General features: G+C 47.7%; 3 protein-coding genes across 4 annotated transcripts in view; all 3 read right to left on the bottom strand.

Annotated features, from left to right (window-relative positions):
• Positions 1-7,802: 7,802 nt before the first annotated feature.
• MCIDAS (multiciliate differentiation and DNA synthesis associated cell cycle protein) lies at positions 7,803-10,154 on the bottom strand (the record flags this gene model as incomplete). The annotated part of the gene is made up of 5 exons (XM_082074197.1): positions 7,803-8,267; positions 8,720-8,830; positions 8,967-9,181; positions 9,560-9,632; positions 9,936-10,154. 5 exons carry the CDS (start codon positions 10,152-10,154, stop codon positions 7,803-7,805), a joined length of 1,083 nt encoding a protein of 360 aa, XP_081930323.1.
• Positions 10,155-11,902: 1,748 nt separating this feature from the next.
• On the bottom strand, positions 11,903-13,251 carry CCNO (cyclin O). The gene is made up of 3 exons (XM_082075018.1): positions 12,981-13,251; positions 12,723-12,908; positions 11,903-12,565 (listed from the first exon to the last, which is right to left on the bottom strand). The coding sequence occupies exons 1-3, from the start codon at positions 13,227-13,229 to the stop codon at positions 12,080-12,082; spliced, it is 921 nt and encodes a 306-aa protein (XP_081931144.1). The 5' UTR covers positions 13,230-13,251; the 3' UTR covers positions 11,903-12,079.
• A 917-nt stretch (positions 13,252-14,168) lies between these two features.
• Positions 14,169-17,658, bottom strand: part of DHX29 (DExH-box helicase 29) — a 32,495-nt gene continuing 29,005 nt past the window's right edge. For both annotated transcript variants that reach the window (XM_082075618.1, XM_082075619.1), the window contains 2 exons: positions 17,189-17,285; positions 14,169-16,269 (listed from right to left, as the gene is read on the bottom strand). In XM_082075618.1, the coding sequence (XP_081931744.1) occupies positions 16,214-16,269; positions 17,189-17,285 (153 nt within the window). In that variant the 3' untranslated portion in view covers positions 14,169-16,213. The remainder of the gene's footprint in view (positions 16,270-17,188; positions 17,286-17,658) is intronic.

Raw genomic sequence — 17,658 nt, 5'->3', positions numbered from 1 at the left:
GCAGATGCTAGTAGTTTCACAGGGTTAGTGGATGAGGACTTAGGCCAACAAGCAGATGGAGTTAAGGACTAAAACCCATTTCTGGTTCCTGTCTAGATGGGTCCTCTAGTTAGTTGCAAAAACTCAGATCTGATATCTGTTTGCTGATCTTTGTTTATTTTATTAAAGTCAGACCAATTTAGATGCTTGCTTGTTGGGCTTGTGTATGTGTACGCAGAAGAGAAGGAAGGTCTACACAAATGTTCAGGCTGGTGGAGCTGCATCTCTCCTTTTCCAGTTCCTTGCAGCTTCATGCACTACAGTGAGTTTTGTCATTCATGTATTTGGTTACTTTCATTCCTGAAAACATCTTGTGGGCTGTTATGATATTGTTTGACATATTCCTGGGACATACATCACCAGTGCGATTTTGTTCTGCTGCCTCAACTGTACTACTATGACCAGCAGAAGTTACACACAATATATGAAATTCCCTTGTCTTCTGCAAGATGTGCTCTGGGTTTCATAGAGTGGCCTTACCTATGTCTGCAGTAGTGAGGGGTGGCATGAGAACGTGCTTGAGGGGAGACTAACTGAGAACTGTCTCTAGCCTAGGTGTCTGGACGGAATATACCCATTAGCAGTTGAGTTAAGCAAGGTGAGCTCCTGGAGGGCATCTTTGGTTTCATTTCATCTGAAAGGAATCCAGTTGACAAGCTTCAAGACTATTGTGCAATAGGAAGTCAAGGTGGGAAAGACAGGATCAAGTATGACACTTGCTCCAAACAGACATTCTTCATCTGGACTAAAGTGATAATATTACTGCAGCCCTTATACGGCTGAATACTGTCAATGAACAGCTTTTGAAGTGTCATCTCCAGCACAGCTGCCCATCTTCACCAAATAGGTACCCTGCAGATTGAAACAGAGGAGACAGCAGAGGAGGCCAAACAGATTCCAGCTTTATCTATTCCTAATTTTCTACTGGTGCAAATTAGACTTCATGCAGATAAACTACTGAGTGTCAGTGAATAAGGGCCCACCATTTCCTCCATACATTTCAATAGACTGGAGCCAAAGTCAACAGAGAATATCTTCCATCAAGTTTTATTTTATCCCCCTAAGTGATTTTGATACAGTCACTCAAAAAAAACCAAACCAAAACACACACCTCAAAATGCCCACTGTAGTTGTCTCCAAGAACTCATGGAAAGCTGTTTAATCAGTATAACCAAGGAAAACTGTTTGGCATAATTGAGAAGTTCATACCTTCCCATCCTGTGTAGCCTGACTCAAAGCCCACAGAAGGGATTGACAGTCCCTTATATTGTTTTGAAGGGGCTGTATAAATTATCCAGCTAGAATACTAGAGAACTTCTAAAGAGATTCAGCTGGACCATGCAGATTTCCAAGATATCTTAGTAACTAATGAGAAAATAAAACAATTGAGACATTAATTGTTTCATAATATCCAGGATTAGCCTCAGATGCTGAATGTGTGCTAAAGTATGTTTAAGAATTTCTGTAGGAGATCAGAACTTGTCCATTTGCACAATAAGTGGGAAGGCCTTTCCAAACATCCACATCTCTATTTCTGCCCCAGTTGTTTGTTAAACTCTTCTGTGAAAGGCTGGCTGGGATCAGTGCTCCTTGCACTGGCGTCTTGGCCATATTGCAGGTTCTAGACAGTAAGAAGAAAAATATTTTTTAAGGCAGTTATCTGAATTAAAATTAAAATATCGTCTTTTCTTCCTTTAAATATTTGACCATGAAATTCTGTGAGTTTTCTGCCACCAAAAGAGCAATACAAGGCAAAAGAATGCACACTTTCAAAAAGTGTCTTTGGGCAGAGACTCTGGGTTTACAGAGCATGCAGCACAACAGGAGTACAGGAGTATGCTTTCTTGTCTCTGGGCAAGATAGTACAAGGCAACTTAATAACCAGACTTTAAGAAGGGAGGAAGACGAGTAAGGATAAATATGTTACCAAGCATTTTTTTGTGTAGTTTATTTGAACTTAATGTATGCGCTGACTGTCATTAGCACTTTTTTATGTATTTTGCCACTGGGCACTTAATAAACCAAATTAAAGCTTAGTTAATAGGACTGTGTTCACCTCTTGTTCAATGTGCGTATGGAAAGGTGCATCTCTCTGTCTGGACAACTATATAGGTACCCATCATCAACATAATCTAGGGGGTCTCAAAAAATAGTGTTTGCCCTCCTGTCTCCTCCCAGCTTGTTGAAAAGGGACAAGTTTATGGCCATTATCCTTGTCAGAGCACAGCTGGGAGCAAGTCTGAATAAAGAGATGGGTTCTACGCTTATTTCTGAAAGTCATGTGGGCAATAATTGTGCTTTTTCTTTTAATACTTAAGTCTGTAGCCCAGTTTGCCTCCATTAATGGTTTTGTGTTCATGGATGCTCCATCAGTGAACTGACAGTTTCCTTCTTCCTCTGGAAAGCTGCTTTCATGGGAAACTACAGTTGCAGACAAAGGAACAATATCTTGGGTAATTAAGATTGTTTCTAATCAGGCTTTCTAAATCAGGAATAAAGATGTTAAGTGAGGTTCGTGTTCAATGGAAATCCTGTGCAGAGAAATACAGTTCTGGGAGTTTTGGTGGTTGTTTTCTGGTCCAGCTGAAAAATTTTCAAAATTCTGGTAAGCGAGGCTGAAGTTAAAAGTATAGGGCCAGGTACCAGATGTGTGGTGAGGAACAGTTGTTTGGGCTTTTTGCCACCGTGCCCATGGGCCTTCAAGGGCAGTTTGTAACCCAGCTGATCCCAGAGCTGCAGCCCAGTCTAAGGTACAGAAGGAAGCACCTGTACATGGGTGAGGCTGACGTTCACTCATTTCTCTAACATTTTTGTGCCCTGTCAGGGACAAAGTCCATGCTTTTGAAGTTTTCATGGTTTTAATTTTGCAACATTTCGGTTGTACAAATCAAAATGGAACTGAGCGATCCTACATTTGAATCCAGCCTTTCTTTGCATTTTTGAAGTGCTTATATTTCATCCGGGAAGAAAACCATACATAAGTGAGATAAACTTTACTTATTTGATAACTTCACACGTGCCAGAAGCTACAATTTAAACTTCATAATTTTGATATAGTGCCCATCCTTTGTTGGACACTTGTTTAAATGTGTTCATAAGCTCTCATGGTCTGTGCTGTAAATGTTGACTGAAAGGAGAGTAACAGTATACTGAGATGCGTGTTTGGTACAATAAACAGGTTAATCTGGCTAAATCTTTCATTAACATGGAAAAGGTTTAGTGCTGTGACATTTTTTAATCGCTTTATTTGAATAGCTCTATACTGTCCAGTAAAGTGTAAAGAATGTTTTTGTACTGCAGCTTAGTTTTAACAAGTTAAATGTATTTTCTTACAGTAAAAAGTCACCTTAGGTAACCTTAATGATTATTAATGTACCTTAACAGATCTTTGACCACGTGATACAACAGTTCAGTAATCTGCTTCAACCACTCAAAGTATCCTGACAGCAGTGGCAATTGACTTTGGTTTCCTCTTTCCGCTCCACCTGAGCTAAAAGAATGTGAATCACAGGGAGTAAATTTGCTAATTCATGTTGTATTTGTTCACAGAATAGTAGACAACTGAGCCTCTGGAAAGGAAAAAAAAAGTACCAAAGGAGTTACGATTCAAAGTAGAATTGTTTGAATAACTAACATCCAATGGAAAGTAATCAGGCAAACTGTGGCTGTTGTATGTCAGAGCACCTGCTAAACAAATAAATTACGATAATCCCTCTAGTTCTGGGCATTTACAAAAAGAAACAAATGTTTTCAGACGGCTTTTTATTTTTCTGATGGCCTATTCATACGCTTAGCTTTTTTCTTCCTAAATTAAGGATGTGTAAGAGTTCACACAAAAGTAACAGCATAGTATTTATAAATACTTTCTGCAGGTTCATTGTTCTTCTTGTAGGTGTTGATTTTGGCCTTAACCCCAACCCCCAAAATGAGAAGTAAAAACATGTCATTTTGAGAATGTTGAATCCATTGCTGATCAGAAATTCTACTCATGCCAAATATTTAGTGTAAAACAAATACTTAGCTACAGACCTGGATTCCACCTGCTCTGAGTTTTGTTCAAATTTAAAAGGGATTTTTCTGTGTTACGTGAATAATTGGACATGTTGTTCTACTTAATCCTTTCAAAAGCAGCACTGAACTTCAGGGGCTAAAACTAACATTATAATTGTACACTGCTTCAGTTTTAACACCATGCAATCCATACTGAAAACACTAGAAAGCTTTACAGTTTGCAGATATTTTGCCCGTTTTTTCATTTCCCTTCTTTGTTGTTTTGGGTTTAGTTTGGGGTTTTTCATGTTGATTTTGGTTTGGTTTGGATTTGGTTTGTGTTTTTTCACAGTGGTTGACTCTACCACCATGCTGGAATTGTAAGATTTGGAGGGAGGGGGCAGGAGCTGAACATGGGGTTACAGTGTCCAGCCCACCAGTTCTGGGCCTGTTCTGGGCCTTGGTGTAAGAACACAACACAATGAGATGACCAAGGATCAGGCAGAGTAGGCTGCCTAAGACTAACTGCTTGCGCCAAGGGACTGAAAGCCTAGAAATAAAGGGAAAAGCCTTCTTACAAAGCTTCCATGATGGCTGGCAAACAAAATATGTTGTGATCCTTTTTTAGGTGTAAAGTCACCTGTCTGGTGTCTTTCATTCAGAAAAGTATTCTTTAAAAAATATGGTTTATTATTCACAGTGCTATGTACCCAAAGGTCACTACTAACCAATTTGGAGTACAACACAACAGAGGGAAAAAAAAAAGAAAGAAAGAAAGACAACAACAACCACCACCAAAAAACAAACAAACAAACAAAACAACAAAAAACACATAAAAAAACCAAACCAAACCAAAAAACAAAACAAAACAAAAAAAAACACACAAAACAAAACAAAACCCACAACTGCAAGGGATTCCTTATAAGCACCTTTTTTTTTTTTTTTCAAACTAGAGAACTGAATATAGTCATAAATATAAATGCTTTTTCCTGGAAAGGTTCAGTGATTTGAATTATGTTTTTAATGTGAGATCCTGATCAACTTCCAAAGCCCTTTTGACAACAAAATGCTACAAAACCTCCAGCTTGGCTTGCAAGGTGCTTCCTTTCCTACTTCTCTTCCACATGTGCTTCTCCTCACCCTTAGCTCCAATGTCAACTAGCTACATGGGACAGGATGAGTCAGGGCAGAGACAGAACATGGTTATGAAGAGCAACCTGAGCAGGTCAGGGAAAAGCAGAGAAAGCTTAATTGTGAGCACAAACAAGGCTTGTGAAATGTCATTGCATGTATTTAACTTTGTTTCTGTTGGGGGCTTGGCCGGCTCCCTTCACCCATTGCATGGACCGTGCACCACCAGGAAGAGAAAATCACAGTGAACATAAACCACAGATCAACATGTTGTTCAGTCTGTCACACTTTTATGCCCAGGGGCTCTGCCCTGGACACCAAGCATAAAGCCAGATCTGTTCAGACATGATGTTTCCTAGTGGTGGACTTAGAGCTTCTCCAGTGATCAGCTTCTGATGGAGCAACCACAAAGCATGAGTGTGCATCAAGGGACCAGGCTTTGTCCCCTGTCATCCCACCAGCTGCTGCCTGACAGAAGGACAAAGGGCACTGGGAGCCCTTTTAAGTTACTGTTGACAAAAGCAGTCATCAGGCTGCTTTAATCTGTGCAAGACATTAGTCTACTTTTGATGGAGTTCCTGTAAGGAAGTGGATGGATAAGTGTGAATTTGAAGTACACCTTTATAGTGTAAAGGAGATGTTTATAGTGTACCTAGTTGCATACCAAACACCTTTTCCTTTTACCAGTTATATGTCTGTGTGTCTGGTGATGCTTCTGTGAGTCCCAGTGAGAAGTGTTCTGGTCTGATTGGCCAATTTTTAGCCTTTCCAATTAACAGGGATTAAAATTAAATACATTTTTAAAATATATCTGTGAGTATTTTCTATTATTTTTAGATCACAACTCAAAATTAATCAAGGATACTTTTAACATAGAAACACTATGAGTAAAAGTAATCAGTAGAAACACTATGAGTAAAAGTAATCAGTAGAAACTCTATAACAGATTAACTACAAAAGTAAATAAATGAACATGCATTTGTAATTCTGAAAAGACTTGAAGTAGCAGCAAGAACAACATTAGTGACAATCAAACAGAGTGATTATTTTATTGTTGCATCCTATGAGAAGTCTACAGTTCTCATGTGTCACTTTATTTCTGAGAAATTAATATGCTTATGAGCATTACAAAGTTGTACATACAACATGTTTTGTTCTTCCCTTCATAAAACGCATGGAGAGGAATTGTAGATATCTATACAAGATGCCTTGTGTTACCAGCTTGTTCCCTCCTGAATTCAGTGCAGCCAGACATGTTTTGTCTCTCCTGGCTGCTGCAGAACCAGAGTTTTCACACAGCATTTTGACCAGGGTGGCAATGGTCTTCTCCTGAAATAGGAACTGCTGTGGTGTTGTCACAGGGCTGAGCCCTCGGTGTCCCAGACAGGGCTTCAGCACCTCCCCGCTAGAAAATATTGGTGCCGCAGACACACAGGACCACAGATATGAAGGCGCACAGATACTGAAGGACCACCTTTGCAGTCTCCTAAGAGCCACATAACTACACATCCTGCTGTCGACAACCATTCTCATTCCTAATACAGTCTCTGTTTGCCAAAAGCACCTGCAGGGCTGCAGCTCCCCAGAGAAACCTGTCACTGAGATGGTGCCATCATCTTAGCCATCACACAAGCCTGTCACATTTGAATTGCTGTTAATGTGCATAGACCCATGCAAGAATACTGAAAAATCTGAATATTGAAAAACAGTTGACTTCACAGACAGAGAATCTCTACCCTGAGTGCAGCACAGTGCCTTCATTAATTTATGTGCCACAGAAGAAGAAACTTCAGGTACCATTTCACAAGTGCTATCAGTGGTTCAGCTTGCAAATCAGTGTGTGCAATGTATCCATTCAGAACAATTTCATGTCATTCATGCTTCTCTTTACTTGACATAACATGCTTTATTCTAAAATTTTCTGCTTCAGCATGTTCAGCAAAGTAAACCTGTAGATGCTCAGTTTTCTGTTATCTTTGCTCTAATTCATTCTGTAATGAAAGTAAATATGCATGCCTGATGCTAAACACTGTGTTTACATTAAATCAGTCCAAATAAATGGCAATTTTAAGAACTATTTAATCATCCATGACACCAAGTGCAAACACACACCTACAGCTGCACACATGAACGACACAAGTGCAATTTGTAAACATTTTGCCTGTAAAATTCAGTTATGGGGGAGGTGTATCATGTTCAAACCTCTTGGGATGGTCTGTCCATTTTCAAGCCGGCCAACCACCACTGCTATTTTGTAAGTCCAATTTTTTTTTTGCTCAACTGAGTAAAGTCACCGGATAAAACCGGGCAGATCTTCATTTAATCTCTACATTCATTAGATTCATTAGCAAACTACTGAGGGTGAGCTGCCGATCCGGGAACCACCACAGCTCTGTGTGAAAGCCTGGCGACCGCGGCAGTGCCCGAGGCTGGCTGGCTGTCCTCGCTGCCGCCTCCGCCGCGCTTCTCCTTTCTCTTCTCCGGCCCCCAGCGACGGGGGAAAAGCGCGAATACCCGTTTTCAAGGAGAAAAGGGGAAGCGTGTGGCCGGTCGGGGTGCCCCGCCCGGCGTCCTGTTGCAGCAGACCCCGCTCCGCCTTGTCCGGGACACGCGTGGCCGGGGCGTCGGGGGTCCGGGGGCTCTCAGCGCGGCACCCAGCGGAAGCGGTACCCGCCGGCGGCGGTGCGGAGGGTGAAGGCGTTGCCCTGCGGGAAGGCCAGGGTGCGGATGCTGCCCGCCTCCCCCAGGGCCGCCCGCATGCTGCCGTCCCCCTCCACCCCGACGCCGTCCGGGCGCGGGGCGGTGCGGCCGGTGCGCAGCCCGCGGAAAGCGCCGTGCAGGCGCGGGGCCGGCCGCGGGCGCTTGGCCGTGGGGCTGCCCCCCGGGCTGCTCCCCGGGCTGCCTCCCAGGCTGCGGAGGGCGGCGCGGCACTTCTCCGACACCTCCCGCAGCATGGCATCCACGCCCGCCGCCTCCTCCCACGGCTCCGGCCGCCCGCGCCCGCCCCAGACCCCGGCTGGGGCAGCTGTGGTGGCGGGAGGAGTGGGCGGAGGATGAAGAGGAGGAGGAAGGGCCGCCTCGTCGTCGCACTGCGGGAGCATCAGTGTCTGCCAAGGGGCGAGAGAGTGCGACTTGCGCGGGCTGTGCCACACGGCGCATCCCCGCGCCGCCTCGCCCTGCTCCGCACTGCCCGCATCACACCGTCCCGCACCTCTCTGCCCCACACTACCCCATCCTGTCCTGAACTGTGCCACACTGTTCCCCGCTGCCCTCCTCTGCGCTAGTCCATGCTGCACCACTTTACCCCACATGACACCAACCAATCCCGCACCACCTCACCCCACCACACTCTGCCCTCTGCTGCCCCACACCATCCCACCCTACACCAACACACCCCATCTCGATCCACATGTCCTCACACCCCCACATGGCCCTGTCCCACCTCATGCTGCTCAGCCTCACCCCACACCCTGTCCCCTGCCGCACCCCCTCAGTGCCCTGTCCCCAGGGACCAGCCAGGCTGTGGGGCAGCAGAGCCAGGTGGGATGGCAGCACTCACATCAAGGATGGCAGCCAGCTGCCTGGCCTGGATCGCCAACTCCTTCAGCTGCACATTGCTCTCCTGCAGCGTGACCAGCTCTTCCTGCTTCTGCGTGAGGGTCTCCTGCAGCTGCGAAGGACAAGAGAGGGTGGTTGGGACAGCCCCACTGCCCAGGGGCCAGGGGATGCTGCACACCAGGGCCATGCAGCTGCCCCAGCAGGATACAAGGGAGAGAAACCCTTGGGGGAGACTTGGGGGTCCCTACCTGGCTGTTTGCCTCCAGGGCATCTCCCAGTGCTTTCTGGTGCTGGTCCGCCAGGTCCCTCCAGCATGGCTCAGGGGAAGGCAGGCGCTGCGGGGGCATCTGCACCAGTGTGCTGCTCTCCAGCTGCGCGGTGCAGGGGGCAAAGGCCACCTCCTCACCAAGTGAGAAATCAAAGTCGGTGTAGTCCAGTGGAGGTGGCATTAAGGTGGATGCTTCTGGAAGGAATAGCCACAGGCATTAGGACAGAGGAGGTTTTCACATTCTCTCTTTGCCCCGACCCCTGCACACCATACTGATTCAGAGCATGCCACTGGTGTCCTGACATGCTTTTACTCCGCTGAGAGAGCTATGCACCCTAAATCTGTTTGGATTTATTTTCTGTCTCCCATTGGGGAAGGCTCAGTGCCAGCCCAGGTCCCTCTAAGGGGGTCTGCAGGGACAAACTGCCTTACAGAGTGTCCCAGGGTGGTACAAGTGTGCAGTAAATGGGCATCCAGAAACCCAAAAACCAGAAGAGGAGACTGAATTCATCATGACTGCTGATGTGCACACACAGGCATGATTGGGTCAAAAAAGGAAAAGTATCTACTTGCCAGATATAAAATCATCAACAGCATCTCTGAACTCCTGGAGATCAAACTCTGGTCCATCCTGGAAGCAGGGATCCTGGAAGGGGTAAAGATGAGCAGGGCCCAGGACTCAGATCTGCCTGTGCTGCCCACTGCTGCCTGTGCTGTTCTGACAGTGTGCTCAGCACCCTCCCATAGCCCCGGCACACCTGGGCACCCATGCCCTGCCCTGCCCCTGCCACTAACTCATCTAACGCATGGGACAAGATACTGTCCTCCACTGTGCCCATTTCACAGTTGGGAAGAGTGAGGCTGAGGGGGTTGCTAGCAGCCATTGGCTTGAGGAGGCTACCCCCATGGATGTCCTAGCCAGCCAAGTCTGTCCCAGCTGGGGTCTTACCTGCTGCTCGATCACAGGGCTGGCCGGGGCAGTGGAAAGGATGGGGGCACAGGCTGCCAGATCCTGCCAGTCGATGGTGGTGACCGCTGGGGACAGTGAGAGACAGCGGTGAGAAGCCCAGGCAGGGTTGGGTATAGCCAGGGTGGTGTAGAGATGTGGGAAGCACGGCTGAGGCACATCCTCAAGGGCACAGCTGGGGGATGCAGGGCTGGAGAGCATGGTAGGGGCACCTAATGGGACATATTGGTGGGCAAGCAGAGAGGGACATGGCCGGGGGGACACGGTGGAAGGCATGGTGAGGGTGTCACGGCTGGGGGATGCGGGGCTCGGGAGCACGATGCAGAGCACGGGCGCGGTGCAGTGGGGGGTACGGGGAGGGGGACACGGCCGGGGGTCAGGGCTCTCCGCCGCGGACAGACTCACCGAGGGCAGGTGCGGCGGGGGCTGGCGCGGCGCCGCTGCGGCGCGGCCGCGGCGGGGGCGCTCGGGGACTCAAGGCGGCCGGGGGGGTTCCCGCCGCCCCTCCGCCGGGCCGAGCCGGCTTCTTGGCGAGGCGAACAGGCGGACCCTGGACCCTGTTGGGACAGATGCTGCCGAAGGCCCGGCGGCGGCCGCCCTGTTCCATGCTGCCGCCGCGGTACCGGCACCAACACCGGCCCCGGCCCCAGCCCCGGCGGGCGCCGTCCGCCCCGCTCGGCGCCGCCCCGCGGGCCGGGGTGCGGGCAAGGGCGCGGGGAGCCGGGGCCATGCCGCGGGCTGCCTGCCCGCCTTCCCTCCGCCGGGGCGCGGAAACATCCCGCCGCCTCCCGCGGCCGCGCCGGCAGCTCCCGCGCCCGCGGAGCCCTTCCCCGCGCCCGCGGGGTCGAGGCGGGCCGAGCCGAGGGGGCTGCTCCGGAGGGAAACCCGAGGAGAGAGGCTGCCGGCCCCCGCCCCTGCCCCCGCCCCTGGCGCCGCTCCGCCAGCACCTCGGTCCCTCGGCCCCCGCTCCGCGTCCCGGCCGGGCGGCGTGTGGAGGTCAACTTGCTGGCTGTGCTGGGTTTTATAAGGATATTTATTAAATACCAGGGCCAGGGGTCGCCAGCGCTGAGAGCGTAAGATGGGGACGGGAATAAAAAGAAACCAGCCGGCGGCATCTAGACATTTCTGAGCCCCACACCGGGAGAGGGTCCCCCCACCTCTGTGACACCGAGTCAAGCAGACGTCACCGAGCGGGCTCGCGGACGATAAACGGACCCTGAACCTCTTGTGATGGGCCTGTAGGTACTTTGTGCCGCAGTGGTTTAGACAAGCTCTGCTCGTTCTGCCGGAGCACTTGACGCCAGGGCTCGCAGTGCAGTTCAGTGTGCGCTTCACCCTTTCCTTGCTGCCGTGGAAGGCAAACACCCCCGAGGGCAACTTTAGATGTGTATATGCTCTTTTAACATCACTTCTGTGCACAAAGGCAATAAAATAAATAAAATATTTTACAACATTATGACTGTTTTCTTCCTTTGCATGTTTCCTGTGCTACCGTGCCAACTTGGTTAGGAGTACACACCTGGACTACAGACCTGCTAGAAAATAACAACCAGGTGTTTTATTATTTAACGTTTTAATTTCCTAAATTTCAGTTAAGTCCATCTACTTTTTTCGTTGTTGTTCTTTTTTCCCCCTAGCTATGACCAAGTCAGTACATATCAGCTTGAAGTGGGGAATGACACTACCGGGCATAATTATTTCGTGGCGACTGGAATTAACTGTTGGTCCTTCTGTGCCAATGTGTTTCCTCTGCCAGCAATTAAATGAGTACAGGTGACAAGTACAAGAGAGTTTATTCAATGTTCATTTGGTTCTTCCACCATTACCTCTGTAGACCTTCCTCCAAATAAATAATACAGTACTTGGCATTGTGTATATTATTTACATGCTGGATTTTAAAAAACAGCAAAGGACAGTGCAAGTGACATACAGTAACATCGTATGCAAAATGTGATCTGTTTTTCAAAACTCCAGTGACACCAGCGCTCAGCTGATCACACTCTACATCAGATCTGCGGAGCACAAACAACGAGCCTGCACAGAGCCGGCTCAGCTGAGGGCCGAGGCAAACACTGTGGTTGCTTGAGGTACAAATGATGGGCGGCCCTGCCGGTAACACCCCGCAGTCAGCGGCCACCCCGCAGCCAGGGGCACTTCTGGGCCAGCTCAGGGGGCAGGAGGAGCGGCAGGGACTGCCCGTTCAGAGACACCAGGAGCTGCAGGTGGTCCATGCAGTCTCGCAGGAGCCCCTCGGGGTAGCCGCTGACCCGCAGGTCCAGGGGGTTGTGGTGCTGCAGCAGCCGGTCTGCCAGCCCCAGGCTGCCGGCAGCCAGCAGGGAAGGAGCGTATTTGGTGAAGGCGTAGTCGGCCAGGCTGAGCTCCGCTACGCCCTCCGCCAGGCTCCTGGCATCTGCTGCCTCCCCCGCGTCGGCCCCCGGCACCTGCAGCCGCACCTGGCTGAAGTGCTCCAGGAAGAAGCTGATGGTGGGCGCCGCCAGGTCGAAGCCCAGGCGGTGCAGGACGATGCACTCTAGGTTGCGAAGCTGCTGGCGGGTGAAGGCGCCGCAGCACAGGGCGAGGAGCTCCTTCACGCTGGGGGGATGCACCTCCACCTGTGAAGGGGAGAGGGGGTGGGGATGTTGCAGCCGGGGAAGTAGCGCGGGGAGAAAGGGTGCAGAGCCTGGCCCGGCTGGGGCTGAGCTGGCGCCGGAGCCGCTCAGGGTGCCTGAGAAGGGCTGTGGGAGCTGCCAGTCTCCGGGGCCGCCCTACCTGCTTGCAGGCGATGAGCAGCGCCGTCACCCCCAGGAGCTGGAAGCAATCTGCGGCCACGGGCGTGGTGGTGAGGAAGCGGTCAAGGATGTTGACAGCCAGGCAGAGAGCCTCGAAGGACAGGCCGAAGTACCGGTGCACCGGGATGAGCCAGCTGATCAGCTTGCAGCGTGCCTCCGCTGTCACCTGCGGCAGCAGGAGCGGGGTCAGGCGGGGCCGGGCACCGGGCTACCCCCGCCGTCGTCCCCGCTGCCCCACCTGCGGCTGCCGGGCAAGCGGCTCATGCGGCTGGAAGCGGCTCTCCAGCCCTTTGCGGGAGCGGTACCAGCTCTCCCCGTAGTCGCGGAAAGCCTGCAGCTCCTGCGGGCTCTCCCCTGCCGCCGGCGGCACCGCCGCTGTCCTCGGCTGCCTCCGCCGAGCCGGGCGCCGCGGGCAGCGGCCGGGGAAGCCGCCGGGGCCCCGACGCTGCGGGGTTCCAGAGCGCTGCCCGCTCGCCGCGGTCACCATGGCAGGGGCGGCTGCGCTGCCGTGAGCCGCGGCCGCTATTTGAGCGGCGGGGCGGCCCCGCGGTCATCCCGCCCGCCTCCCTCCGCGCCCCCCCCACCTCCAACGGCACTGCCGGGAGCGTCGTCTCCAAAACAAAATCTGCAACAGGGCCAAAAAGGAACCGCGTTACCAAAACGCCTGGCTGTTCATTCAAGGTTTCCACCAGTTAAGACGGCCTGCGACCTCCAGCAGACAGCGCCCAGCATGGTCCCCTTTTTTGGGAAGGGACAGAGGGGAAACCGGGCAGAAGTGCCAGAAAACCAGTCACACCAAGCAAGCTGAAAGTGCAGTGTCTTCCATCTACCACTACTAAAATAAGTGTCTCTCCAGCTCCTAGCATTTTAACCCAGAACCTAGTGAACTTTAGCAGCTATGGATCGTTCTGTGTAAGTAATAATTTCATTTGAGGTCACTAGGAAATATAGCACAAATACATCACAGGAGAAAATGCTGGAGTTCTCAACGGGGTTTGGGTTTTGGTTCCACTTCCATCTACAGATTGTTCATAACAGATCACTATTTTAATCAAAATGTTTACAGAAGCAGTGTGCCTATTTACCAGTTTGGTTATATGACCTATTGATTGAGCCTGCTGTAGCTGAGGGAAGACTCATAAAATGAAAAAGAAAACCCCTGATGGACCAAGCAATGGGGTAGATCTCAAGGGGAAGAGAGAACTTCAAGGAGTCCATGACGCCAACAGCAAAAGAGAGGAGGAGGTGGAAATTCTGCAGCTTCAAGGGCAGGAAGAGGAACTCTTCGGATACAGAGAGACGCATAGAACCTGCTACCTTAAAAAAAAACAAAAAACCAAAACCCTACATGCTGTGACTATGGTGCGAAAGATTCATCGAGACTGGTCTTGTGTCTGACAAATGCTGAAGAAAAGTAACACAAAGGTGGTAATAGAAGTATTTATTAAATAAATGGAACAAAAGAGAAAGTTTGTTCCCTCAAAAGAACACAGGCACAAAAGTTACTCATGTACACTGCAGATGCAGAAAGCCAGTATAGTCTCTGTTTTTTGCTTATTTTTAATTCTAAGATAACTGTGCTTATCTGTACACCACAGTGTGACATGTTTCATCTGTTTTGCAGAGAGTGTGCAATTCCATAGTTATTACAATATATCCCCTTAATAGCAACTGACAAAAGCTATTTCTTTAAAATATTACAAAGCAGGGCATGCTGGAAGAACATAAAGAATGTCTCAGAATTTCAACGTTACCATACGTAAATTGAACAAATACTTCCTATTCATCACAGTCAATGAAGGGAGAATAACTCAAGGACAATTAATACTTTCACTAGGATTTAGCCATTTAAAACCAACAACTGAGAAGCAAAATTCAAATCCAAAAGAAACAGAGGAGCTTTTTCATTGTTGAATGAGCGATGTATATTTCTAATTAATGTTTCCAAAGGATACAAAAGACCTCAACTAGAACAAAATCTAGCAGGTTGTTCAGGTTACAGATTTATCTTTAAATGCTTCCTCGTATAAGTGTTACATACTTTGCAATAAAAAAACCCACCACCAAACAGTTCCTACCTCTTCCAGGAAACCAGCACTACTACTAGTTTATCACAATCCACAAAAGGATAACAGATGCCATCATTCTTCCCTGAGAGCTCTTAGCAGACTACTATTTGGGAAAATTTAGGAAAACTTGCCTCTTCCAGAATTGAGTGTAAGGTACCAATGCACAAGCTGGTTTATTTTCATCTTATCTTTTAATGTTAGCGTAGCAGTTCTGCTGTGATAATCTAACTGGGTATTCTCCATGTATTTTCAGGCATTGTCCTCAGTGCCCTTTCTGTATACTCTTAACCTCTGCTGTATGAAGTCAGTATTTTTCAGATTAAAAAAAAAAATCTTCCACACTATGCCTCTGCCTGTACAGACAGAGCTCCCACTTGACTGCAACTGTTTAATGGCAAACCATCCCCCTCAAAAAAATAGTCCTAATTCTTGAAAGCCAAGTTGGTGAACTAAACACTTCATAATTGTAAATGGTGTGGGTAGGTGGAATTTAAGAGCATCTAGTCCATTAGGTTACATGGTAGAGGAACATTCAGTATAAAAGAAGAAACAAACACACAGATACACAAACATTGTAAGTGAAAGAGAGAATAATGAAGGCTTCAGTCTTTGATTAATGAGCCATTAAAGAAACTTAAAGTGCCCAACCTGAACCTTGACAAATAAAGGGGGAAGAACATCATAATCATCTGAGGAGGCTTGCAGGTCTGTGCAAAGGATGTATGAAAGGGACAGAAAAGCTTATTACAGTAGGAGGGAGAGAGACAAGGATCAGGGTGAACAGGGAGGAACAAGTTGAGAAGAGGCAGGGGAGGGACTTGTACAGCCACTTGTCCAGCTGAGCACCTGTAATCAGTACACTTGTCTAGCTGAGCACCTGTTCACAGCAGTGCCTACAACTCTTCTATAAAGCATCTTCTTAATGTAAACCATACAGAAAACTGAAGACATCTGTAAGATGTACTGCTTTAACACTCAGATAAAAATCGCCACTTAGAAAATCCCCGTAATGTGTGCCTTCTGTTCGCACACACCTAATGGAATTCTACTCAACTTGAGATTCAGGACCCAGTCTTCAGTCATTACTATAGTGTGCACCACCAGTGATGGTATGATTGGTACATTAAACATAAAACAAAAAGAGGAATTTGCCACAGCTGTTTTTATATTGAAAAGAAACTGTTTCCATCCACTAATCATACAGTCAGACAAATGGCACCATATGGATTGTAAAGGCTAAAACATAATGTTCATCTTCAAAAATGATATAAAGGTAAATCCTATGCAAAATCATGCAGTCTTTCCAATCATGGCTGGTATCAATCACACTAAGCATCTAAATACTTTCAGTTAATCCCGGAGTACCATTACTGAAACTCAGGTTTGTTACTGATTTCTGTTTTCAGTTACCGTTCTCTGTTTTTATCAGTTCTTTGATGATGTGTAAGACCTTGTCATCTACAAAAGAAAACAAACACTGTCAGTGGAAAAGAGCGAGCTTAAAAATTGATTCTCAAAACCCAAGAAAAATCACAAGTCCAACTCTCAGTTAGTTAACATCTTAATGTCTTAGGCTATGCCAGTCTCTAAAGCCAGACAAGTGATTTCCATTTGCAAAGCAAGAGGAAACAGTATGTCCACAGTACATCATTAGAAAGTTTATAAAATTCCTCAATGAACAGGTTGTGGCCATTTCTATATTTCACAAGAGAGACTGTGAAAGTGATGGGTTAACTACAGATAATATAGGAACTCTCATTCTTCCTCCCCACCTACAATATTCTTCTGAACATCTGTTGTTGAAAGTTTAAATTGTGCCTCTCTATCCCAGAGGTGTCAAACTCCTTTTTCACCGGCGGCCACATCAGCCTCGCGGTTGCCTTCGAAGGGCCGAATGTCGTTTTAGGACATTTAGGACTGTAGTCCTAAAACGACATTCGGCCCTTCGAAGGCAACCGCGAGGCTGATGTGGCCCCCAGAAGAAATGAGTACTTTGGGAGTCAACATGCAGTTCTCCATCACTAACCTAAACTGAGAGACAACTTGCATAACACTTAAAATTCATCCATGCCTGAGGTTCATCACACGCAATGTTCTTCTGTTTTGAGATGCATACCTTGCCATTACTGCTGCTACATTGAATGTAACATCACCAGGGACAACTTTAAAACATCAGTTGTGCAGATCCTCACACATCTGGGATGAGTCATGTAATATTTGCATCCTGCAAATAACTCTTTGGATGCATCTCAGGATAATGGAATGATATTCAAGTCACACTAAACCTATTGGGTGAGGATGCAGTATACTAATGCCTCCTCAGATTTCCCACAAGATCCATTTAACAGTAGTGTCAGCAATGCAGTAATAGAGTTACCTTCAAGTGACATTTTAGGATTTTCAAGCTTCTTCTTTAAAACACACTCAATAAGGACTCTCAGCTGTTTGAAAATTACTGCTATCTTTACAGGAGCCTGTAAAGAACAGAGAAGACAAACACTGCATTACTCAAGCATTTTATACCAAAACACAGATTAAAAGATTACCTTACATCTTAACAGAAGTTTACAACAAGATTCCTGCAAACGTGACAAATATAATTAATTTTAAGCACATGGATAGCATAATCATGAAATAACAGGACTTCCATTATGCCCTGTGTTAGAGAATAGACTGCCTTTTGTAGAGATTGTTTAGAAACTGTTAATACAGAATTTGCTCAGCATAACTAAGTTTGCTTAGCTTAGCTTCCTTAAGCTGTGAAACCTTTGAAACTTTCTGCTTCGTGAAGTGAAAAAAAGGCCTGAGAATCTGCAAGCTGGAAGATAAAGGTAGCTGCAATCCTGT

The sequence above is a fragment of the Streptopelia decaocto genome (assembly GCF_964273445.1).
Source record: "Streptopelia decaocto genome assembly, chromosome: Z".
In the NCBI taxonomy this organism is placed as follows: domain Eukaryota; kingdom Metazoa; phylum Chordata; class Aves; order Columbiformes; family Columbidae; genus Streptopelia; species Streptopelia decaocto.
Note: the sequence above shows the minus strand (reverse complement) of the source record. Positions and strands in the feature narration are given on the sequence as shown.

Bases quoted from the DNA above. Each gene is read 5' to 3' on its own strand.
- CCNO (XM_082075018.1), bottom strand. From the start codon at position 13,229: ATGGTGACCGCGGCGAGCGGGCAGCGCTCTGGAACCCCGCAGCGTCGG. The intron at 12,909-12,980 runs GTGGGGCAGCGG...CTGCTGCCGCAG, and splicing joins CGCTTGCCCGGCAGCCGCAG to GTGACAGCGGAGGCACGCTG. The intron at 12,566-12,722 runs GTAGGGCGGCCC...TCCCCTTCACAG, and splicing joins TGCTCATCGCCTGCAAGCAG to GTGGAGGTGCATCCCCCCAG.